Source organism: Thunnus maccoyii, chromosome 17 (assembly GCF_910596095.1).
Source record: "Thunnus maccoyii chromosome 17, fThuMac1.1, whole genome shotgun sequence".
Lineage (NCBI taxonomy): Eukaryota > Metazoa > Chordata > Actinopteri > Scombriformes > Scombridae > Thunnus > Thunnus maccoyii.
The window spans coordinates 15,257,489-15,283,666 of NC_056549.1; the positions used below are offsets into that span (position 1 = coordinate 15,257,489).

Genomic DNA, 26,178 nt, shown 5'->3' on the forward strand with positions numbered 1-26,178 from the left:
TTGTAACAGAAATTTTAATAATAATTTTAATTTGTTGTGAGAATTGGAGTTGCTTGTTTTTATGCCATAACTTTAATTATTATTTGACATTTCATCATGGCAGGTTAACTGTATCGATTTTATCATTTTTGGTGTGTAATTTTATACTTGTATCTTTGCAGTCTGAAGTAATATAATTACATAATAGGTTATTAGTATTTGGGACCAGTTATGTACCCTTTAATTGGAAGTATTTATTACATCTTATATCCAACCTTGAACTTGGGTCTCACCCTTTAACTGGGGCAATTTGCAGTAGTCCTGCTGCACAGCAGGTTGCACACTAATTACCCCTGATATTTTAACCGCAACCAGAAGGGGGGAGTGCTAAGCCTGAGCATCAGCGCACACGTGTGTGCTTGATGATGAGCTTCAGGGCATCCTGCTGTGACTGTGATCCAAACTGAATTTGCATGGTGGAGGACAGGCGGCTGACAGGAGACTAAAATGCCCACTAATCATATTTAATTCAGTGTAATGTAGACTACAGGTTCTGGGAAATTCCTTTATTGTGGCTTGTTTGCACTTTCAGCTCTTAGAGGCTGGTGGTGAGTGTAGTAGTTATTCATTTGACTGATCACAGATGGGTCCTTGTAGGGGTAAAATATATATTTATAGAAATTTAATTAAAAGATAAATCATCTCTGTCATAGTTGCCTCTTCCTGATGACTCCATCAAGAGCTGACTCAAACTGATTGTAAGTTCTCTCATTTGATTGTAAGAAGTGAGGGGAGGCTCTTTCCTCACACAGGAAAGCCCGCAGTCAGAGGACAAAACCCGTGAGTCATTCATTCACCGTCATTACTCAGCAGGGGGTCTTTCTACTATTTTCTTCTGAGTCAGGACATTATAAATCAACCCACCTCAAGTCAACTCCACCCCACTTGACCCATCAAGCTCCTTAAGACCGAAGACAGATGGTTAGCATGAGTGCTTGCCTCACTGTGTGTGTGTGCGTGTGTGTGTATATGCTTTGTGGGAGTGGGTGCTCCTGTGATTAAGCACTTCTGGCATCATAGGGAGGGATTGGCATGCCGTCTGTAAGCCTCTGATAAGGGTAACCCCTCATATGTATTCTGTGGCAGTTCCTTTGTCCTTGAAAAGATTGAGCTGACCCCAAATGCAACTTAGACAAGGAAAGCACAGAATCTAAAATAGCTTTTCCTACCTTTCACATAAATATAAATGCAGGTGAAACATGCATGATTAGACATTTTTGGCCTCGTGACTTAAAGATATTGCTGCAGTCGGTCGATATCTGCAGCATTTTGAAAAAGCATTTCACATGCCCTGTGACTGTCATATCAATCTGTCTAGGGAGACTGTGCCAGCTGGGTTGAAGTAGGCCAATTAGCTGGAGGCAGTTCCTCTCTTATTAGTATCACAGTGCCCTGGAAAAATAAATGGGTATTTTAAAGGCTGCCATCTTTGCCCATTTATCTTGATATGACCCTTGAGACGACTCTTTGTCTTCTGTTGGGCGTTTCGTTGTATCTTAATTTTGTCTGCTTTGTTTTTGAGCTGGTTTGAAGCAGGCTAGTGACATTTTGGCTGAATAGAGAGTGGAGCATGCACATCTTTAAGAAACCTTTACAGATAGTGGATCAAAAAAACAAACAAGTAATACACTGTAATGATAAATTAAATAAAATAACCTAGAAAACTAAGACAGGTGCAGAGCAATGCAGCATATAAAGCCAGTCATCAGAAGCTTATTTAAAAGTTTTTGTTTATTTTGTTTATTCTCACTGACACATTTTAAACTGTAGACAATATCATGTCTCAGAGATATTTAAGCACAGCTTCAATGGAGTTTAATAGGAAGAAGACTAAAACAAGCGGAAAAATGTTGGGTGTTGTGATCTTGAAAATGAAAGAGCAAAGGGCCACACAGAGATAAATATATCATAGACGAGGCAGATATGAGAATTATCTCCCTTAAATCACTACTGAATGACACTTTTGACATTGAGGGACAAACCCACCACTCTGATCACACCGTGTGTTCTGGCAGTGATTGATGTGAGATTTTTCTTGACTCGGAAATGCTCTCTTGTCATCACTCTAATTATTACAAATACTATGGTTATCATGACTGTCTTTAGCAAGAGGAAACCAAAGATGCAACAAGTGTAGGTGATGTTTGTGGGTGTTGTTCTAAGACATTTTGGTAAAATCTAGGAAACCATTAAGAAATGCAGAAATTTGCTCTCTATTCAGCAATTGTTGTCCTCCTTGGGAAAAAAAATGCTGTTCATTATCATAAAGGGAAATTTCCACCATTTTCCGATTATTATCATATACCAATTTTGTTTTATATCAACATACAAAGAAACTTTCTCATTATAACTTTTAAAAATGTTTTAATATCTAGCTCAAATATAACACACTAACAAGTAGTCTAAGGTGTAGCATCAGAGACAAAACACAGCAAAAAGAGCAGCCATATAATGATGACTGAAGCAACAAAAGGTAACTGATAAAAGAAGGAACATTATGCGTAGTCATAGATTGCCACTGAGTCTTTAACTGCCTTCTAAAAACGTGTTTAACTCCCTTTATGCAATGGTGAAGTCCAAGTCATGTGTCCAAAGCCTCAGCAGATTTCAGGCCAATCTCAGAGTGATTAGCGAGGCTTTTCAGTCTATCCTTAGCTTCCCATGTATCTGATTAGCAGGTAGGCTCGCTTCTGGAGGGAGGCTTTTGAACTGGTTTCTCCTTTCTCTGCTTTCAAACGGTTTGGTGTTTCTTTGGGAGTTTACATCTCACATTCTGTGGCTTTGGGACTACTTTTTGGTTTGGTTCTTTTATCCTCTGGATTGTAATTGCAGATCATGTGAGTATACATATGGAGTATATATAACCTACTGTACATTTTGGGTGTATGTTTATCCGCAGCATGTCTTGCAGGTTAAATGTTGTTTGCATAGCAACTGAAATGCACAACACTAACTGAAAGAATGAAGTGGAAAGCCTGTTGTCATCCACCATGAAGTTCAAATTTAAGACCTGTCTTGCACTATGTTGTTCGTGTGATTCCCACAAAGAAAGGATGCAATAATCCGTGGCAAACCTGATGAACTCAGCCTGGCCTGAATGCAGGATGTCATTTTTATTTTCCTTGTTTGAACTTTTTTAGGAGCCTTAGTTGGCAAACATGACACCTTAGGGATAACATAGCATTATTCTAGGGATTCAAGGCCACATATGTTTCCTGGTCATGGTGAATAAAGAAAAAGAAAAATACCTCTAATCCATTGACCATGGCTTGTCATTTGCTTAGTAGCAACACATACTGTACACAGAATAATGGTCCCTGCCACATTTCTTTGTACCAACTACATTCTGCAAGTTTGCTAGCTACAGTAGACAATACTACCTTACACTGTATAATGAGCTATCTTTACATACTATCAGATAACTTCCCTGTAGTTCCCCTAGTAGCACCTTTAATGTTTGAATCCTGCGAAAAAATGCTTCTCTAAAATTATTTTTTCACAAACGGTTGTCTTCAGTAGCCATGCATTTTCTAAGGTTTATAGCTCATTTAATGCTTTGGCTTATTCTTGGGGTCATGAAACATATCATGGACAATGTCAGCATTTGGCATCAATAGTTAAAGCAGGCTAGTTAAACAAGGTTTTTTTTACACTTAGGGTAAAATAATTTGTCTTAATTCAGTTAACTGAAATATAATTCACTTTTATAATCCTGGATTATGGTGGAAATAATAACCTTTTCTGCTTAAGTTATATTCTAAGACATTACAAAATGCCAATGTAGGCTATAAATGGGTATATGGTAGGTTCAACTCTCAAGATTTAAAGGCTCAGTTGACAGACACCATGGATATATTTAGAGCAATCAATTACTTTTCTATGCCAAAAATGTTCAACTCAGGAAACACTTGCTGCTTGTCTAGAACATTACCAATACAATAACAAGGACAACATTCAAACCTATTCTTTATAGGTGTCAGTCAAGCTTAGCCTATTTTACCAGTTGCAGAATTTGAGGCATTTTGATTTGCATTTTATAGTGGGCTTGTATCCATTTCCACCAGGCAACAATGAATCATCTTTACCTCACAGTATTGTCTCAGTAAGAATGAATTGTGCATATTACAGATATTTCTGCTTTTTATAGGTAATCCTCACATTATTGATTGCAGAAAAAGCTGGCTAAGAATGTGTTTTCGTCAGTGACAGTGACAATCACTAGGTAATGTCCACTTTCACTGCTAGCAGAGACTTAAGCTCGTTATTTTAAGTCACTCGGAGGATTTATTTGTGGCTATATCCTCATTATCCCTGTCTTCATTTACTCTTTGATCTTCACAGCAGTCTTTACATATGTAACAACCGTGTCCTGTGTAAGTATGTATTTACTTGTAATGGTGTGTATTATTTTAACGGCTGCTGAACTGTGGATAACTTTATTTATAGTCTGGATTTGTCTGTATTGTGACAACCAACATAAAACGTTGTGTGCATAAAAAGTGTATAAATAGCATAGAAAATATATGAAAAAGAGTACTTGAGTTTGTTAGTTTCTGACCTAATCCCAACAAATAATAAAAATAATTCACCACAAAATCTTCAGTAATCCAGGTTGTAAGATATCTAGCAGTACTAAACCTTGACCTGAAGAAGCCTCTCAGATCTTGGATCACTGAGAATAAAACAGCAAATCCAGTTGCTTTTGACTTGGCATTTATAGGCACGACTATAGAGACCGATTACACCTACAGGCTTAAAGGTGTTCCTTTGTAAGGATTTTCTTTTTCAGACAAGCCTTATGTCAGTCCTTATCAAACATGTTTAGGTACTACTTTAGACTTAAGTACTTCAGGGAAGCTGCTGAGGAGCCATGCTGGGTTGCCAGGAAAGGCTAAAATAGACATAAAAGTGCAACTGTAAGTTCATTGTCTGCATGCAGGTTAGCCTTGGATCAAAAAAGTTGGATGTGAAGGAAACAGGCACTTCAGAATCTGCCATGTTTTTGATTCAAACATTTAACTATCTTATTACTTTACACCATAAGAATAGAAAGAAATGAGAGACACTTAGTTCTTGAACCTGTTGTATTTTTTCACCTCTTGTTTTAATTTCTCTTTCAACCTAGGATGAGGTGAGATGAGTGGTAGCCATGCAGATGTTCTTTGCAACACCTTCCCTTAGGCAGCGCAGGAGAAACATGGCAACCCCCTGTCACTGTTTGCCCAAGCTGACCTGCCCCCTTCTGCTCAGTTGAGGCCATCCTTCATCCAGTGCAGAGAGACTACCATCAACGTCTGCACAACCCAAAATGTCCTCCCACAAGCGCAACTTCCAGTGCTTCAATGCCGTAGGTGGTGATGGCTCCCACAAGCATCACACCAGCAGGCTCCCCAGGATCCCCCAGCATGGCATGGTGGCCCATCATGAACCTCTGGAGGAATGCTATCTTTGCTCTGAGTATAGACACACCCAGGCCCTGGAAGCATTAGAGACTCAGGTTTCACCTTTGTATCATACTCATACACCCTATCACCACCATCATCATCCACACCAGTATGTTCTCCGGAGGCCGATCATGCCCAAGGAGCCACCTGTGGCACATTCTGGCCACGGGCGCCACATCCATCATCACAGGACCAACAAGATGGTGGTGCTGGTGAAGAACAGTGACCCCTCGTACAAGAAGACCATCGTCTTGCACAGCAGGAGCATACGCAGTTTCGGGCTTTTCTTAGAGGAAGTTTCTGAGCTCATGCAGTACCACATCAGGAAGTTGTACACTCTGGAAGGCCGCAAGGTCAGTTCATAAACACCTGGTAGTAGAATAAATGTAAAGAAATAAATGTTGTGTTTTCATTTTCTGTTTACTTTTTTCATGATACCCCCTTATCTGCCTAGAGTTTGTAGTACATTTTACTCTATAATGTACCCAGAGAAGTGTTCATTTTCCGAGAGGAAGTTTCTGTGATTGACCCAAAGTTGTATTTAAATGAACTGAAGGGATGGCTAAACCTGAAGTTAAGGATCACTATTACTATGAGTTGAGGTTGTCCACAATATGCAGATTTAAACTGTTGAAGTCTTACATATTGTTGGTACTAAAGGCTGAGATTGAAAACCAGGGTGAAAGAGAGGCCTCTAGTGACAGCACTGGTGCCCTACTAAGTCCCAGTTGAGAGCAACATCAGCTATCAGCCCTACATGAAGTCAAACACACAATGTCAAAAAGCAATTTCAGGATGATATTCAATTAATGAAACCACATATCATCAACATCACATGACATAAACAGCTTCTTAATCATGTCCTTTTAATCATCATGCAACACTAAATTAGGGGCCTTTGATTATGATACTGTCGCTTATTGAACATGAACAAATGAACATGCAAAACATATTGTAATATGGTCGTCAAAGATACAACTTGTAATGTTAATGTTTACATGAATAAAACAGCAGGTTGCTAAGTATTAAGATCTTTTATTAGTTACAGTTATTGGATTTAATTATTTGTAAATTAAATGTTTTATAATATGACACATACCATATATAAGAACATTATAGGAGTTTATAGGGGCATTAACATTATAGGTGCTATTGAAAAAAACACTGTGAGACTCTCTGAGTCTATGTAGATCAAAGGTACAGTACTGCTGAGTACTGCTTTCGAATTGAAATAAATAAGGACATTGAATAGAAAAAAAACTCAGAAAAGTGCACCTTCTTTATTTTTACATTATGCTCTCTTTGAAATCTCTTGCCATGTTTTAAAGTAGAATAGAAAATAACAATTATTTTGGCAATAGAATAGAACAAAGTATATAAAAATAGCACTAAATAAGACATGAAAAAGGAAATAGTGTACCCCCCTGCACTCTCCTGTTTGCACCTGTCATTTGATTGCATTCATGATCCATGATTATTAGTTTCTTGACATTTTCAGTACACAACAAATACACTCACACAACATCAGTTTCATAGTAGGTTGTTACAATCTAAGTCAAGTGGGATACATATTTGGAGTGTGTGCATGTGGGAATGATGCAGGGATATTCCCTCACACATGCATTTGGATTGTGGATATCTCTTCAAAACCCATTAATCTTGGTCAAATCAGAGCTATTTTTGAGATAAGAGAAGCAGGTCAACGTTAAAACTCCATTCCCCTCGTTTGATACCGGAGGCATCTCAGAAATGTGTCTTCCACCGTGGCAATTAATTATCTTCACCTGGGCTTTGTGTGACCATGGATGAAGCCATTTATCTGCCGTTACCAACAGTGCCTTTTAAATTTGAAACTGCACTGTCATCAAAACTGACTGCTCGTAGGCAAAATAAAATCATCAAAACTAAATATTGTAGGCTACATGTTTTCTCTGAGTTTCCTATAGTTGTCAGTAGAAAGTAGAAGCAGCAGTATTCAATATTAAGTGTCATGAAAATGTAAAAGCACACTTTAATAAATAAGATAAAAAGAAACAACTGTATTTTACTGACACTCTACTTCTTCTTCACTTCACCTTAATCTACTATTATCTGTGTTTCCTTGTTATTTTAATAAGTAGAACAATGAATGGTATTATTGTCACTGTGTGGTGAAGAACATCCATATCCAAACAACAATTTTAAACTGAGTTACAATGCATTTTTTAAACAATCCAGGGCAGTTTTAAGGGGTTTTATGAGTTTAACTTTTAGTATAATCAATAAAAAACTGAAACCCTAATCATGAAAGATGACATGCTCTTTTAAAATCAGAAAAATTGTTGGTGAGACTGCTGCAGCTGCTCAAACACCGAACATAATAACGGACACAACACCAGGAGAAGTTTACTACATGTGAGTTTATTAAAGTAAATGAATGAAGACTAGATACTTAGCTCCACAAAGGTGCTGTTGCAGCGGGGTGTAGAGAGAGAGAGAGAGCTGAACAAAAGGACCTGCCTATATGGACTCAGCCCACTAAAGCAGAGGTGCCTGCAATCGGATGATCGACCCAGAGGGATCAACAGGAAAAACCGAAATAAAACAGGATGTAACAAGATATGCCACTATATTTATATTAGTTTATTAGTAAAGAGGCAGCATAATTACTTTTATTCAACTCCGCATGGGGACACTATGCAACAGGTCAACACACACTCACCCCCACGGCTAGATTAGTATTTATGTTAATGTTATCCATATCCACTTGCATGCTCTAAAAGGGAGAAAGTGAGACTAATGCTTGCCCTTAACTGTGTGTTTCTGTTCCATTATACTTTTCAGGAGTGGGAGGTGTCCTAAAGAAAAAGCATAATAAAACAACATAATAATGCTGTATTCATGGATTTCATTGCCAAGACCACACAATCAGCTTGTCTATACCTCTCACACAGTTTGCAGTACTGCTGAGCAATACCCTCGGCTCTCACAAGTGACAATGGCAGCTCACCATTGCAAGAACGCACTGTCATCTGGTGACGTTTCCCAGAGATCATCCTGGATTAGGATATTTATCTTGTCTTGACTAATTGCTTGACTCAGAGCCTTCTTTTGCAGGGATTAAAGCTCTCAGCTTAACAAAGAGGAGACAATACCTTGACACCACTGAGATATTTTTATTATAGTACTTGTTTCTTAAATGTTTCCCTACAAATATTTACCATTCAATTATAGTAGGCCTAAATTTTTAATTAATGAACAGAAATTTTCCTAAATCATGGCTACAAACTTACATCTGACCAGTTTAAAAATTGGGTTACTGGACACTTTAACACAGAAAAGTAATACTTTATGCTATTTGAGTAATTAAAAAGCTGTTTGGAAAGTGGTCATAAAAGCTACAGTCAATCAAATCAGAACCACTGAGCTACACAGCTAATTTGAACGGGGTCTTACTGTTTACCTGGGGATCATAGCAATGAAAGATAAAATAATTGGCAATGTCATCATTTTCCATTGCTGTAAAATCATGTATCAGTTTTCTAAACTGATAACTAAAAAAACAAACAAACAAAACTAAACTAGAACTAAAAAACAATTAATTCATTAATTGTCTCTCTGGTACATGAAACAACACGCCCCCACCAACACAGCCCCTTGTGTTATTTCAGTGCAGGGCTGTGTTCGATCCGAACGCCTACTAAGAAAGGGACATTGTACATTTTTTGTAGTAAAATATGACAAGATTGTTAAAAATTTAAATTTTCTATCAAAACACGGGTGGCCAGAAATCTCTTTACTTGGTAAAATTGGTGACATATTGGTACAGATAAATAGCACTATCACACCACAACAGATAAGGAACATCAGGGTTATTTTGTGACATAATGCATAAAAGTACTTATTTTCATGCAGTTATCACTTGCTTGCAGCTTTAAGTCTGATTATAAATAGACTTACACTCTGTTTTGCTAAAAGTACTTATTCCTCATCAACTTAAAATTAAAGCATGTCCATGTCATATGATCCAAATAATTTCTAATCAAAAATTGTGTATTTTGTAACTCCTCAGCCTATATAATCTATATTTTGTTATAAACTAATAGTTTCTCTACTTTTGCTGTAGATCGACAGTGTTCAGAGTCTCGTGCAGTGCCCCAGTGTTCTTATTTGTGTGGGACGTGAGCCCTCTCACCCTTCCATCGCGGAGAATCTTCGGAAAACATCTGATGACAAACTTCCAAAGCTGAATGTGAAGGCACGCTCCACTGGCTGCACTGAAGGACATGAAGGTAGGAGAAATGACTCATTGACACATGCTTAATTTCTCACACAATTTTAAAAACAATAATTTTTAAATCATTAAGGTATTTGAAAGCCCTAGTACGAACAACCACAGTAATTATCTTTCCATTCATTACCTTAAGGATCCAATGTAATTAATATCAATAATTATAAAATAAATCATTACCTTTGCTGATACAAGAAATGCATCTGCATATTATGTGTATTGTACATCATGTGCAAAAGAGCTCTAATTCCATCTAATTTTGTCTTTTTCTTCCCTCTTTCTTTCCTTGTCTTTTTTACTGTCATGATGGGAAATCAAGGACTTTCTACTGAGAAAAGTGTCACCCATCCACAGCTGGAATCTGGCGACAGATCCACCAGGCAATCAGTGTCCTCTGACAAGTCATTGTTAGATGCAAACAACTCACCAGACCATGTTGATTCCCGCCCACCCACTGTTGATGGATTGATGAATGATGATATAGAGAAACGGGTCCGGGTTAATAAAGATGGCAGTTTGTCCATGGAAATGAAAGTGCGCTTTCGGCTACAAAATGATGAAACATTACATTGGTCAACAGAAGTAAGAAAGACCACAGACAGGACCAGTGAGTACCTCCAAGGACACAGTAATCCCTATTTTACACAGGTTAGTGAAAGAAACTATTCAGAATCTGAAAACATCTCTGCTGGTGACTCAGATGAGGCTTACCTCACTAGGCACTATCAAAGACATACAGAGGAGCCTCATTGTCCTCATTGCTGCAGTCACTGCCAGGAGTATGACATCTGGAAAAACGTCCCAGGGACACAAGGAGCAAGTCGCTGCATTCGAACTTCCAGCTCAAGTTCATCCTCACACACAATGGTCTCTAGAAAGACAATGGTCGAAAGTAGGCAAACTGTGGCTAGATCAGGTGGAAATTATACAGAACAAGTTGTAGAGACAGAAACTTGTGTGGAGCAGACTGTTGAGGCAGCTGAAACTGTAGAATACTGCACCATCAGGAGTGAGACTTGCTCACCAAAGTGCAAGGTGCACTCCTTCCCATTGGACAACTGTGAAGCTGTTGACAGCTCCCCAAATGATCAGGTCGAAACTGCGCAAACGTCAGAGCAAGAAGAACAAACAGGATCTCCTCCTAACACTTCCTCTCCAATATTAACAGAACATGAAGAGGATCAAAATGATGATGAACTGGATAAACTAGAAGACGAGTTGGATACCGGATCACCTGGGCCAAGCATGACAGATAGAGCATCCAATGCTTCAAGGCACTCTAGCAAGTTGGGGAAACCGAAAAATTCATACACTTGTCATTGTGGAGTATCTGATGACCCTGAGGATGATACAAAAGGACAAACTGAAGAGGCGGGTGTGATAAAAAGAGAACAATCAAGTGCCATGTCTGTCAAATCATACGCCTCGGTCAAGTCAGATAAGTCTGAAGAAATAGAGAATGCAGAGAGTGAGGATGTAGAGGAGAAAAGATCCAAAAGTGCCATGTCAGTCAATTCAAATGCCTCGACAAAATCCAAATCAGATGTCTTAGAGGTTGCAGCTGAAGAAACACACACACAGGACGACGAACAAATGCAAAAAAGACCATTAAGTAGCGTGTCTGTTAAATCTTGTAATTCTGAAAAATCAATGAAGTCAGAAGTGGCAGCTGAACAACATAAATCAGAGGAGGATGTTGATGAGGAAAGACCACAAAGTTCTTTGTCATCAAAGTCCAAAACCTCTGTTAAATCAAAGGGATCAAAAATCTCTTCTCTCCCAGATGAAGAAAGATCTGAGGAGGAAACTGAGCAAAGGACACCCAGTGCCATGTTAGCAAAGTCAAACGACTCTGTAGGATCCAACTCGGGAGCACTTGAAGCAGAAGGGGTCGAAGCTGAAGAAAATGAGAGCGAAACCGAACAGAGAGCACAAAGCCCAGTGTCAGAGAAGTCAAATGTGTCTGCAAAATCTAAAATGTCAAGAGCCTCTGAAGCAACACCTGAAGAAAATTCAGATGACAAATCTGAAGCGAGTGAGGAAACTCCTGAGTCATTAAAGTCAAAAGAGGCTGTTGAAAATACTGAGGAAGACTTGGAAACTGAGGAAGCTGGAGACGATCAGGAGAGAGTGCCAAGTGTCATGTCATCTAAATCAGATATCTCTGCAAAATCTACACACTCAGAAGCATCTAAGCTTCAAGATGAAGAAAATGATACAAATATTACTGAAGAGAGAGCACTTAGTGCCATGTCAGCCAAATCAGCAAAGTCTAAAACATCTGAATCTGAACAAAATGCTGATGTAAGAACACTTAGTGCTATGTCAGGAGTCTCATCTCATTCAAATATATCTGACACTGCTGAGGAGGCAGATGAAACTGTGGAGAGAGCTCCAAGTACCATGTCAGTGAAATCTGTAAAGTCAAATGCATCTGCAAGGTCAAGAAAATCAAAAAGCCCAGGAGGCCTTACCAATGATGCAAATGCTGAAGAGGTAACTGAAGGAAGACCACAAAGCAAAATGTCAGTCAAATCAGCAAAGTCAGTGAAATCAAATATTTCTGCAAAATCTAGCAAATCTAAATCATCTCAGATTCCTAATAAAGAAAGCGATGGAGAGCAAACTGAAGAACGAGCAGCAAGCTGCATGTCAGCCAAATCAAATATTTCTGAAAATGAAGAAAATCTTACAAATGATGAGGTTGAGGAAACACAAAACCCCTGTGTTTCAGTAGAGGAAAATCCTACCAAACATGATGAAGCTGAAACGAGAGCATCTAGTCCCTCTTCAGAAAAATCAGTCAAGTCTAAATCATCTGCAATATCCAATAAGTCAAAAGATAGATCCGAAGAAAAGAACACTGATGAAGAAATTGCTGAAAGAGCACAAAGTGCAATGTCAGCAAAATCTGCAAAATCAAATGCGTCAGCAGTATCTACAAAATCAAAAGCCTCTCAAGTTCTTCTCAAACAAAATGATGACATTTCTGACGAGGAAGATACTGAACAAGAAACCAGTCAGAGATCACCAAGCTGCATGTCAAATAAATCAGCCAAGTCAAACATTTCTTCAAGAGCGAATGAGTCAAAATGCTGTGATGGTTCAGATGTAGAAAATATTCAAGAATATGAGGAAGAGAGGGCACCTAGTGCACTGTCATTGAAATCAGAACGATCACATGTGTCAGCCAAATCAGCCAAATCAACACGATCAAATATTTCTGCCAAATCTACTAGGTCAAAGCACAGTGATGTTTCAGCTGAGGAAAATACTGCAGATCAGAAGGAACATGGAGAAAGAGCTCCAAGCAATATGTCAACTAAATCTGCTAAATCTGCAAAGTCAAATGCCTCAGTGGTATCTAAGAAATCAAGAGCTTCTCCGATCTGTGCTGATACTTCTGAAGAAATTGTTACCAGAGGGGAGACTGAAGAGAGAGTAATGAGCTCAATGTCAGCCCAGTCAGATGAGTCAAATATTTCTTTAAGATCAAACAGGTCAAAACGTTCAGCTCTTCCAGCTGAAGAAAGCTTTGAGAGCCCTGATGAAGGAGATGACGAAGAGGAGACTGAAGAAAGAGCAGCAAGCTCCTTGTCAGCCAGATCAGTCCAGTCACATGTTTCTGAAATATCTATTAAGTCTGCAGAGAGAGCACCTAGTGCTTTGTCAGCTAAATCAGCTAAATCACGTGCTTCTACAAAATCTATCAAATCAAAGGCCTCTGAAGTTCCCTCTGGCAAAACTTCTGGCATCCCTGATGAAGGAGATGGTGATGAGGATACTCAAGAGAGAGCACAGAGTGCAATGTCAGCCAAAACTGCAAAGTCAGCTATTTCTGTAAAATCTACAAGGTCAAAAGGACAGGATGGTCCAGCTGAAGAAAATGCTTCGCATCATGAAGAACATGTAGAGAGAGCACCAAGTAATATATCAGTCAGATCAGCAAAATCAGCAAAGTCAAATGTTTCTACATCATCTAAAAGATCCAAAGTTTCTGAAGTTCCCATTGAAGATGGTGTTGACACTCCTGAGGAAAGAATTGTTGATGGGGAGAGTGAAGGGAGGGCATTGAGCTCAATGTCAGCCAAGTCAGTAAAATCAAATATTTCTGCAAGATCAAACAAGTCAAAATGTTCAGCTCTTCCAGCTGAAGAAAGCTTTGAGAGCCCTGATGAAGGAGATGACGAAGAGCAGACTGAAGAAAGAGCATCAAGCCGCCTGTCAGCCAGATCAGTCCAGTCACATGTTTCTGAAATATCTATTAAGTCTGCAGAGAGAGCACCTAGTGCTTTGTCAGCTAAATCAGCAAAATCACATGCTTCTACAAAATCTACCAAATCAAAGGCCTCTGAAGTTCCCTCTGGCAAAACTTCCGGCATCCCTGATGAAGGAGATTGTGATGAGGAAACTCAAGAGAGAGCACAGAGTGCAATGTCAGCCAAAACTGCAAAGTCAGCTATTTCTGTAAAATCTACAAGGTCAAAAGGACAGGATGGTCCAGCTGAAAAAAATGCTTCGCATCATGAAGAACATGTAGAGAGAGCACCAAGTAATATATCAGTCAGATCAGCAAAATCAGCAAAGTCAAATGTTTCTACATCATCTAAAAGATCCAAAGTTTCTGAAGTCCCCATTGAAGATGGTGTTGACATTCCTGAGGAAAGAATCGTTGAAGGGGAGAGTGAAGGGAGGGCATTGAGCTCTATGTCAGCCCATTCAGTAAAATCAAATATTTCTGCAAGATCAAATAAGCCAAAATTTTCTGCTGATGTTCCAACTAAAGAGAGCCCTGAGTGCTCTGATGAAGAAAACGATGAAGAGCAAACTGAAGAAAGAGCAGCAAGCTCCTTGTCATGCAAATCAGTCCAGTCACATGTTTCTGAAATATCTATTAAGTCTGCAGAGAGAGCACCTAGTGCTTTGTCAGCTAAATCAGCAAAATCACGTGCTTCCACAAAATCTACCAAATCAAAGGCCTCTGAAGTTCCCTCTGGCAAAACTTCCGGCATCCCTGATGAAGAAGATGGTGATGAGGAAACTCAAGAGAGAGCACAGAGTGCAATGTCAGCCAAAACTGCAAAGTCAGCTATTTCTGTAAAATCTACAAAGTCAAAAGGACGGGATGGTCCAGCTGAAGAAAATGCTTCGCATCATGAAGAACATGTAGAGAGAGCACCAAGTAATATATCAGTCAGATCAGCAAAATCAGCAAAGTCAAATGTTTCTACATCATCTAAAAGATCCAAAGTTTCCGAAGTTCCTGTTGAAGATAGTGTTGACATTCCTGAGGAAAGAATCGTTGAAGGGGAGAGTGAAGAAAGGGCACTTAGCTCTATGTCAGCCCGGTCAGTTAAGTCAAATATTTCTGCAAGATCAAATAAGTCAAAATGTTCTACTGATGTTCCAACTAAAGAGAGCCCTGAGTGCTCCGATGAAGAAAATGATCAGGAACAAACTGAAGAAAGAGCATCAAGCCGCCTGTCAGCCAAATCAGTCCAGTCACATGTTTCTGAAATATCTATTAAGTCTGCAGAGAGAGCACCTAGTGCCTTGTCAACTAAATCAGCAAAGTCACGTGCTTCTACAAAATCTACCAAATCAAAGGCCTCTGAAGTTCATTCTAGCAAAACTACTGGCATCCCTGATGAAGGAGATGGTGATGAGGAAACTCAAGAGAGAGCACAGAGTGCAATGTCGTCAAAAACTGCAAAGTCAGCTATTTCTGTAAAATCTACAAAGTCAAAAGGACAAGATGGTCCAGCTGACGAAAATACTTCAGATCATGAGGAACATGTAGAAAGAACCCCAAGCAATATGTCTGTCAGATCAGAAAAGTCAGCAAAGTCAAATGTTTCAGTCATGTCCAAGAAAACAAAAGCTTCTGACATTCCTTCTGATCACATTGATGATACTCTTGAAAAAGAAAATGAAGAGGAACACAATGAAAGTAGATCAGTAAGTTCAATGTCAGTCCATTCAGTCAAGTCAAATGTTTCTGCAAGATCAAGAAGGTCAAAATGTTCAGCTGATGTTCCAGTTGAAGAAAGCATCGCCAGACCTAACTCACATGCTTCTACAGATGCATCCTTCCTTCCTTCTGATACTGATAGTCCTAAGGGAAGAAACGATGAGGAAGAAACTTCAGACAGAGCAGAGAGTGCAATGTCTGCCAAATCTGCAAAGTCAGTCATTTCTTCAAAATCAAATAAGTCAAAAGTCTTTGATGCCACAAAAGAAGAAAATGCTTCTGGTTCTGATCATGAGGAAAGAGCTGCAAGCAATATGTCAATCAGATCAGCAAAATCAGCAAAGTCAAATGTTTCTGAAAAATCTAAGAAATCAAAAGCCTCTCAAATACCTTCTGATCACAGTACTGAAATTGCTGAGACAGAGAATGAAGGGGGAGTGAGCTCAATGAGTGCAGATGAAGAAGAAGACAAAGACCAAACTGAAGAAAGAGCAGCAAGCTGCATTTCAGTCAGATCAGTTCAGTCACATGTTTCTGAAAAATCTACTAAGTCACAAGCTTCTGGTATTGCAGATGATGTGGCTGAACATGATAAAACTACAGAGAGAGCCCCTAGTGCATTGTCAGCTAAATCAGCAAAGTCACATGCTTCAGTAAGATCTGTTACATCAAATACTTCTGAAGTTTGTTCTGGAAAAACTACTGGCATTCCTCATGAAGGAGATGATGGAGAGGAAACAAAAGAGAGATCACAGAGTGCAATGTCAGCCAAATCAACAAAGTCAGCCATGTCTAAGAAATCAAGCAAATCAAAAGTCTCTGATGTCCCAGCCAAAGAAAATGTTGCAGAACATGATGAAACTGTTGAGAGAGCAGCTAGTGCTATGTCGGACAGATCTGCAAGATCAAATGCCTCAGCAGTATCTCAGAAATCAAAAGGTACAGTTCCGGGTGAAGGAGGTGCTGAGGAGGAAAACAAAGAGAGAGCACCAAGTTGCATGTCAGCTAAATCAGTCAAATCAAATGTCACAGAAAAATCTGTGACTTCTAAAGAAAATACTGCAATTGCTGAAGGAACTGGAGAGCGAGCACCAAGTGCAATGTCAACCGAGTCAAATGCTGAAGAAGAAACTGAGGAGAGATCAAATATGTCTATATCATCGAGGAGTACAACAGCATGTGAAGCTCCTTCAGAAGAAAACCCTGCAAATGATGAGGAAACTGAGCAGAGACCACCAAGCACCTTGTCGGCTAAATCAGCCAGATCTGCCAAATCAACACATTCACATATTTCTGCAAAATCTAGTAAGTCAAAGGCCTCTAATACTCCAGGTGAAGAAAATCGTGAGGAGCATTTGGAGAGAGCACCAAGCAGTGCAAGCATCAAATCAGCGAAATCAGGAAAGTCCAATGCTTCAGCAGTATCAAAGAAATCAAAAGTGTCTGAGGTTCCTGCTGAAGATGATGTTAACATCACTGATGAAAACACTGAGGAAGACACTGAGAAGAGATCAATTAGTTCAATGTCTGCCAAAACTACTGAAATTTCAACTGAAGAAAACGTGGCAGTTTGTGAGGAAACTGAAGAGAGAGCACCAAGTGCTTTGACAAATAAATCATCAAAGTCAGGTGTATCTCTAAGATCAAGGAAATCAAAAAAATCTGAAAAGACAGCTGAAACCCATGCTGAAGAGGTAAATGAAACAGAGAGGACACCAAGTGTTTTGTCAGTAAAATCAAATGTTTCTGCAAGAACCATGAAGTCAAACACGTCTGAAATTACGTCTAGTGAAAAGACTGGACATGATGAAGAAACTAATGAAAGAACACATAGTCCCACCATGTCAACCAAATCAGCAAAATCGACTAATTTGGCAACTGAAATTCCTACAATAGAAAGTTCTGACTCTCCCAATGAAGGAAATGCTCAAGCGAAGTCTGAGAGAGCACCAAGTGCCATGTCAGCAAAGTCAAATATTTCAGTGAGATCAAGAAAATCTAAAGTCTCTGATGTTACTACTCATGAAAAGGAGGAAAGAACAGTAAGCCCTGTGTCAGCTAAATCAAATCAATCCGAAATGTTAAGCAGGTCTGAAGTTCCTGCTGTGACAGTGGAGGAAACTGAAGACAGAGCCCCCACAGCCATGTCATCGAAGTCCAAGGTGTCAACACGTTCAAAGAAGTCAACATCATCTGAGGTCAAAGGAAAGAAAAGTGAGGGGCGACCACAGAGTTCTTTATCTGTCAAGTCGAATCTGTCCGTGAAATCTCGAAAATCCAAAGCAACTGATATTTTAACTGATGAAGATGTGGGAAATAAAGAGCTGAAGACGTCCACAGCCGCTGATGTTCCTGTAGAGGAGAAGATCAGTGTTTCTTCAGTAAATGCAGGGGAAGCTGTGAGCCCTGAAGACAGTAAACCCACATCTAGTTCGCAAAAGGAGGATGAAAAACAAGATACAGTTGATAAGAAGAGTGTTCACTCGAAGACAAGCAAGTCAAGCAGGAAAACTGCAAAAAATACAGCTGCAGAGGTTCTTGACAAACCGAAGTCTGTTGTGAATTCTGCTGCGTCAGACACCCGTCAGAGTGCACAACAACCAAAAGGAAATAAACATAATGTGCTTTCTCATGCAGAGTCAGAGGAAAGTGATTCGTCACAATCTCTGTCCAGTTCAGATATTGGCAACGAAATTTGTGAGACTCCAGCCACGGGAGAATCAAAATCCAATGTGTCTAAGAGGATTATAAATGGTCAACTGGAAGCTACAGACGCTGGCAGGAGTGTCACTGATAACAAAAGTGACAAAAGCAGCAGACACAAGAGCACAGATGCTGATGACTTCAAGCTGGTCCCGTCTAGCCTACCAAATACATCCCCTACTGAGGTAATAAATGAATGGCTGAAAAAAATACCAGCTGATGGTGACACGTATGACGTGGAAGATTTGAATGAAAACAATGATGGACAAAAAACTGACCAGACAAAGGAGGAAATGACTAAAGTGGAAGATAATGAAAACAATGAGGACTCTGCAGTTGAGAATACAAAAGACCCAAATGAAGGAGTTGTGATGAACAGTGTCCCTAATGATGAATGTCAAACAACCACGGAGGAACCAAATGCAGATAATACCAGTACTCGGAGAGATGATGCCTCTAAAATATTTCACTCCTCCGTACAGGTGATGAAAGTACTTTTAAATCCAAAGCTTGACAGATGTAACAGTTTACCAGAGATTTCTCCAGTGTATGGACGTAAACTAAGCACTTCAGCTAGAGGCCTTTTGGATTGCCTTGTGAAGTTGCAGCTAATAGACCATGATCCTAAAAATGCAAACGAAAATGATGAAAGATACCAAGAGCTAATGAATATTCTTCAGTCTCTTTGGCTTTGCGATCCTCTAGAAAATGAACATGTGCTAAAGAAGGACGATCGCCATTATGTGGATGATGAATTCAATCATACGTCATCCTCTGGTGTGGATGTCAACAGTGGCTCCACAGGCTCGGGGAAGAGTAGTGATGGTGTGAATGGTGATGTGTTGCAACCTCATATGACTGCAAATACATTAAGCAAAGTACCAGAAGTTCATGAAGGTGAAGCAGAAGCAGGTAATCAATGGACATGTGAGGCAGAAGTAGGAGTAATGGATGAAGAGAAACAAAAGGAAGATGATCCAGCAACAGATGACACCATTAGAAGTAGTGATAGTCCAAGAGAACTACCTGAAACACCACCATCCTCAGGATCAGGAAATGACAGTAGTGGCCAAAAGCTTCCAGAGGAAACAGAATCTCAAGAGGACACCAGTTCAGAGGGTACAGTACAGTTAACTAAAATTATTTCTCAAGAATCTGATCCTGTTTGGATCTTAACTTTATTAAGCAAAATAGAAAAGCAGTTCATGAAACATTATATCAATGCAATGAAAGAGTTTAAAGTTCGTTGGAACTTGGATGATAATGAGCAGCTTGACATGATGATAAATGAACTTAAAAATGAGGTCCAAAAAAAGATCCAAACAAGTATAGACAGAGAACTGAGGAAAATTAAAGTGCACGCAGGGCTACCAAGACCTCCTAAAGAAGCAATGTCTCGTGCTTCAACAGCACAAACAGAAGAGAGAAGACGGAGGCTGAAGGTCATGTTCGAACAGTCTGCCGATCCAAAAGCAGAAAAAAGTGATGAATCAGTGACAAGCACATCTTACAGTGACCAGCGCAGTGAAAACGATGATGACTACTGTCCATGTGAAACATGCATTCAGAAAAAAGTTACATTTAGGCCTCCACTTCCTGCAGAAACTATGAAAACCACACCCCTTTTCATGGACTTTGACCTAAAGAGGATTCTAGTAATGAAGAATGATGATCCTGGCAATACACAGGCAATCAAGTGTATATCTCACTCCATAAATGAGACTGAATCAATAGCAGCAAAAACAATTGTAGAAAAAATTATTGATGAAGCAGTGAGAAAAGTGGAAGGGGATGAAATCCACCATGAGTCTGAAGATGATTCTGCAGTTGCAGTAGAGGAAAAGGAAGCAGTTGATGATCAAGATGAAGATCAAGAAGATGAGTCTGAAAACATTGAAGTAGAAGAATACATCACTGCTAAACAATACCTAGAACTGGCTGTTGCTGAAGAAAGAGTAAAAGATGAAGATGCTGTTGAAGATAATAGTGAGAAACTGAGCAAAACTGAAGATGAAAAGACAGAAAATGAGAGTGCAGACATAGGCCCGATTGAAGATGAATCCATGGTAGAGTATGCAGGCACAGCTAGAGATAAATTAGACGAAGAGGCTGCTGAAGCCACCACAGCTGAGGATGAAAATGTGGCAGAAGAGACTGTTGTGGTTACGTCAACTGAACACCAATCTGTCAAAGAGGAAGAAGCAGAAACGGAAGATGAGATTGCTGTAGAAGCAGAGATTGCTGTAACATGTGAAGCTGAGTTGAAGAAAGAGACTGTTGATGCCATCCCTGCTGAAGATGAAGATGCAGCAGAAGAGGCTGATGTGGCAGCCATAACTGAAGATGAATCAGACAAGGAAGTGGCTGTGGAAGAAGAGATAGTCAATGATGAAGAAGAGATTCCTGCCACCAGTGGAGATGATTCTGCAGATGAGAATGATGACAAAGCCACAGCTGATGAATTGTCAAAAGATCCAGCTGAAGAAGCAACAACTGAAGATGAGATGGCTATAGAAAAAGAGATTGCTGTCACAAGTGAAGATGAACATAAGGAAGAGGTTGCAGAGGCTACCACAGCTGAAGATGAAAATGTAGCAGAAGAGACTGCTGTGGTTACGTCAGCTGAACACCAATCTGACAGAGAGGAACAGGCAGAAAGTGAAGATGAGATTGCTGTAGAAGGAGAGATTGCTGTAGAAAGTGAAGATGAATTGAAGAAAGAGACTGCTGATGCCACCTCTGCTGAAGATGAAGATGCAGCAGAAGAGGCTGATGTGGCAGCCATAACTGAAGATGAATCCGACAAGGAAGTGGCTTTGGAAGAAGAGATCGTCAATGATGAAGAAGAGATTCCTGCCACCAGTGGAGATGATTCTGCAGATGAGAATGATGACACAGCCACAGTCGATGAATCGTCAAAAGATCCAGCTGAAGAAGCAACTGAAGATGAGATGGCTGTAGAAAAAGAGATTGCTGTTACAAGTGAAGATGAACTTAAGGAAGAGGCTGCAGAAGCTACCACAGCTGAAGATGAAAATGCAGCAGAAGAGTCTGCTGTGACAGCCACAAGTGAACATGAATCTGACAAAGATGAGGCTTTGGAAGAAGAGACAGCCGACGATGAAGAAGAGATTCCTGCCACCAGTGGAGATGATTCTGCAGATGAGAATGATGACAAAGCCACAGCTGATGAATTGTCAAAAGATCCAGCTGAAGAAGCAACAACTGAAGATGAGATGGCTATAGAAAAAGAGATTGCTGTCACAAGTGAAGATGAATCAAAGGACGAGACCGCTGAAGATGAAATTGCGGCTGCCACAACTGAACTTGAATCTGACAAAGACGAGGCTACGGAAGCAGGGACAGTTGATGATGCGGAAGAGATTGTTGCAACCAGTGACTATGAACTGAAGGAAGAGACTGCTGAAGCTACCACAGCTGAAGATGAAGATGCAGTAGAAGAGGCTGATGTGACATCCATAAGTAAACATGAGTCTGAGGAGGTTGAGGAGGGAGGGATATGTGATGAAGAAGAGCTTGCTTCCACCAGTGCAGGTGATTCTGCAGATGAGAACGATGACACAGCCACGGCTGATGAATCGTCAAAGGAAGCAGCTGGGGTAGCAACAACTGAAGATGAGATGGCTGCAGAAGAAGAGACTGGTGTCACAAGTGAAGATGAACTTAAACAAGAGGCTGCAGAAGCTACCATAGCTGAAGAAGAAGAAGAGACCACTATGGCAGCCACCAGTGAACATGAATCTGACAAAGATGAGGCTGTGGGAGAAGAGACGCTCGACGACGAAGAAGAGATTTCTGCCACCAGTGGAGATGAGAATGATGAGTCAGCCACAGCTGATGAATCGTCAAAAGATCCAGCTGAAGAGGCAACAACTGAAGATGAGACTGCTGTAGAAAAAGCTGAAGATGAAATTGCAGCAGAAGAGACTGATGTAGCAGCCACAACTGAAAATGAATCTGAACATGAATCTGACAAAGATGAAGCTGTGGAAGCGGGGACAGTGAATGATGAAGAAGAGATTCCTGCCACCAGTGCAGATGAGACTGCAGATGAGAACGATGACACAACCACAGCTGATGAATCATTAAAAGAACCATCTGGGGTAGCAACGACTGAAGATGAGATGGCTGGAGAAGAAGAAACTGCTGAAGATGAAATAGCCGCAGAAGAGACTGCCGTTGTTGAGGATGGAGAGGAGACTGCTGCCACCGGTGAAGATGATTCTGCAGAAGATTTAGACGCCACCACAAATGATGATGAAACTGCAGAGGAGAATGATGCCACAGGTGACGAAATGTCATCTGAAGTAGCAACATGTGAAGATGAAGCAAAGGAGGAGTCTGCCGAAGTCACCAAAGCTGAAGAGTCTGATATGGCAGGCGCAACTGAAGACGAATCTGACAAAGATGAGGCTGTGGATGCAGGGATGGATGACAATGGAGAAGAGACAGCTGCCACTAATGATGAAGATGAAACTGAAGAAAATAATGAAGCAGGAGAAGCTGAAGATGAAAATACTCTAGAAGAAGATGCCACAAATGAAGATGAAGCTGAAGATAACGACACAGCAGAAGAGGCTGATGAGGCAGCTACGACTGAACATGAAACTGACAAAGATGCAGCTGTGGAAGAAGAGATTCCGGCCACAAGTGCAGATGAGTCTGCGTCAGATGGGGAGGAAACAGCTGAAAAAGTAACAACTGAAGATGAGACTGCCGAAGAAAAAGAGATAGGTGCCACAAGTGAAGACGAACTGAAGGAAGAGGCAGCTGACGCCACCACAGCTGAAGATGAAAATGCAGCAGACACAACTGAACGCGAATCTGACAAAGAAGAGGTTGTGGAAGCAGGGATGGTTGAAGACGTGGAGGAGACTGCTGCCAGCAATGACAGTGATTCTGCAGAGAATACAGATGATGATGGAACTGCAGAGGAGAATGATAACACAGCCAAAGCTGAAGAACTTTCAAAAGAGCCAGCTGAAGCAGAAACAACTGAAGATGAAGGTGCTGTAGAAAAAGAGACCACACACACCACAGATGAGGATGACACCAAGGAAGAGACTGAGACAGCCACAGAAAAAGAAAATTCAGGTGGAGAGGAAATTGATAAAGCTGATAATGAATCCAATGAAGAGGAAATGGAAGAAACCACAGATGGAGAAGAATGTGTTGAAGCTGCTTCTGAATCTGTGCAAGAGGAAAGCGCCAAAGCTGTGTCTGAAAATGAATCAGAGGGAGAGAGCAACGAATCAGACGCAGATGAAAGTGCATCAGTTAACGATGCAACAACAGATGCAAATGAGACGGAAGCAGGAGAGGATACTGCAACAGCTATAAATGAAAATGAACCAGGAGAAGAACACTCAGAAGCCAAGCCTGAAAATGAGACTTTAGATGAAACGGCAGGGGAAGATGAGGCTGCAGAAGAGAATAAAACGGCTACAGATGAAAATGAGGAAGTATCGACAGTTGAGGTTCATGAGACAGAATCATCAGAAAAAATTGCAGGCTGTATTGCTGATGAAGATGCCATTGAAGAAGAAGAAAAAGGTGAAGAAGATGATAATAAATCACACAACGAGGAACTAGAGGAAGGTCAAACAACTGGAGAGGAATCAGAGGAGGCTGAAAATGAGGAGGAATCTGCTGAAAAAGAAAGTCCAAGCGAGTCTGGGGCAACAGATGAAGATTGCACAGAGACTGCAACAACAGGAGAGGAATTTGAAGAACGTGAAACAGCAGCAGAAGAATCAGGAGAGTACATGGCAGGGAGTGAGATCACTGGGAGTGAGATTACCGCAAGTGACGGAGAAGAAGCTGGAGCAGAAGGTGTATCTGCAGGAGATGAGGAAAAAGAAACATGCAAAGAAAGTGACATGACTGAAGAGCATCAAGAAGACGCTTTAACAGAGACTAATGATGAAACAGAAGGAACTGATGATGTGGTGGAGCTGAAGGCAGATAATGATGATGATGTGGAGGACATATCAGAAAGCAATGTGCGTGAAGAAGATAAACCAGAAGAAGATGTAGATGAAGATAATGAAGAACAAACAGAGACCAACGTAACACAATGTGAATGTATCAACATTCCAAGTGAAAGCCAAGATAATGATGAGAACGATGTTGAAGCATCCGAAAAAGAGGGGGAAGAAACTGAGATATCCAATAAAGGATGGAGTGGAAACCAGGGAGAATCAGCTGATGGAGAAGATGAGGCAGAGGAAGATTCAGATGAAGCAGAGGAAGAAACTGATGATGGAGAGCAAGATTTTGTTCCCAGCAAAGCAGATAATGAAGACGCACCTAACAGTGTAGCCAAAGAAACAACATTAATCCCAATTGATACTTTGATGAAAGTGTGTGCAGAATCTGAGGATGGCGCTTATGCTGATGTTGAAGATTCTGAGACTGAAACAAGCAGCCATGAAAAAGTTACAAAGCTTGAGTCAGAGAGTTAGGGAAATTGAAAAAAAAACTGTGACTCTGCCAATGCTCAGGAGAACAAGTGATAGAGGACGAGATAAAGGAAGAAAGAAGAGGAGTTTGTAGTAGGTAAATGACAAGAAGACACCAACAAGCGGTTAGCAGTCTGAAGTCACAAAGTCAGGTCTTCAAGTGGAAACCTAACAAGGACTGTAAGATGAAGCAAGCAAAAAGATTGATCCAGATTTTTCTAATTTATAACTCACTGTTAATAGTTCTTGTTTAACAAGCACTAAATAATACATGCACTTTGCTCCGGCATTTCTAATGCGGACACTGAACACAAGCACAAATAGTGCTCATTCATTTATGTGAAAGAGGAATCATGAAAACTTGAAAATATATATGTACTGTAAGTAGGAAGTTTCCTTATTTTTGTTCAAAACTAAATGGGATAATTTAATGAACAATGAGTCATAGAGTATTGTTACATGTTACTGCAACTTTGAGCATCAGACAGAGCATGGAGCTAATGATAAACTATGCTTTGCAGTACTTGATCGAATCTGCAACTGTGAGGTTATCATTACTTAAAAACATCATACATGCACATATACTGTAGTTTCTCTTCAAACTATATGCACTATATTTATACCATTTTTGCTGCTCAACATTTGTTTTATCTAATCGAAAGTATTCTTTGAAGACTTTTGGTTCCAATGTTGAAACTAAAAATAATAAAAAGTGATATATTTTTCTAGATAATATTGTACTTTTCTGGAAAGCCAGAAAATACTGATACTATTCATTTTGAATGTTTAACTTAATATTGTGCAAATACAGTACTGTTCAAAGAGTTAATTGAAGTATTTTAGTGCTGATACTAAAGAGTCAAACTGGTTGATGTAAGCAACTTCACTATTCCATCAGGTAATTGCATAATAACTCAGTTAATTTGTATAGCTCATTAACATATAATAAACTGAAATGTCTGAAAGTAGCAAAATTCACATCAAGGTTTTATGTATCATGACAGGTTCTCCTTTTGTTCTGTACTTTAGACCATTCAACAGTGTTTATCGGTAAGAAAATATATTATTCTCTGTGGTACAGAGGTTATTACCCTTGCTGAATGTACTGTACTTATTGTCTCTAAAATTAAATGTACTACAAAAACTTGCTTGTTATTATTTTGTGAAACATGTCATTCAAAGAAACAAAAATCTAATCTGTGCCACTGACATGTGGCATTTCACATCATTAATGAAGCTTAATTTCAATTACCTATTCTAATTATGATT

At 39.9% G+C, this 26,178-nt stretch overlaps 1 protein-coding gene across 1 annotated transcript; it reads left to right on the forward strand.

Annotated features, from left to right (window-relative positions):
• Positions 1-774: 774 nt before the first annotated feature.
• LOC121882789 (microtubule-associated protein futsch) lies at positions 775-25,976 on the forward strand. Its single transcript, XM_042391236.1, has 5 exons — positions 775-819; positions 5,165-5,836; positions 9,589-9,754; positions 10,073-11,221; positions 15,170-25,976. The coding sequence occupies exons 2-5, from the start codon at positions 5,348-5,350 to the stop codon at positions 24,910-24,912; spliced, it is 11,547 nt and encodes a 3,848-aa protein (XP_042247170.1). The 5' UTR covers positions 775-819; positions 5,165-5,347; the 3' UTR covers positions 24,913-25,976.
• Positions 25,977-26,178: the final 202 nt, after the last annotated feature.

Excerpts from the sequence above, each read along its gene's own strand:
- LOC121882789 (XM_042391236.1), top strand. The coding sequence starts at position 5,348 with ATGTCCTCCCACAAGCGCAACTTCCAGTGCTTCAATGCCGTAGGTGGT. Across the intron at positions 5,837-9,588 it reads ACACTCTGGAAGGCCGCAAG|ATCGACAGTGTTCAGAGTCT; the intron begins GTCAGTTCATAA and ends CTTTTGCTGTAG. Across the intron at positions 11,222-15,169 it reads AGAAATAGAGAATGCAGAGA|AGAGCCCTGAGTGCTCCGAT; the intron begins GTGAGGATGTAG and ends TTCCAACTAAAG.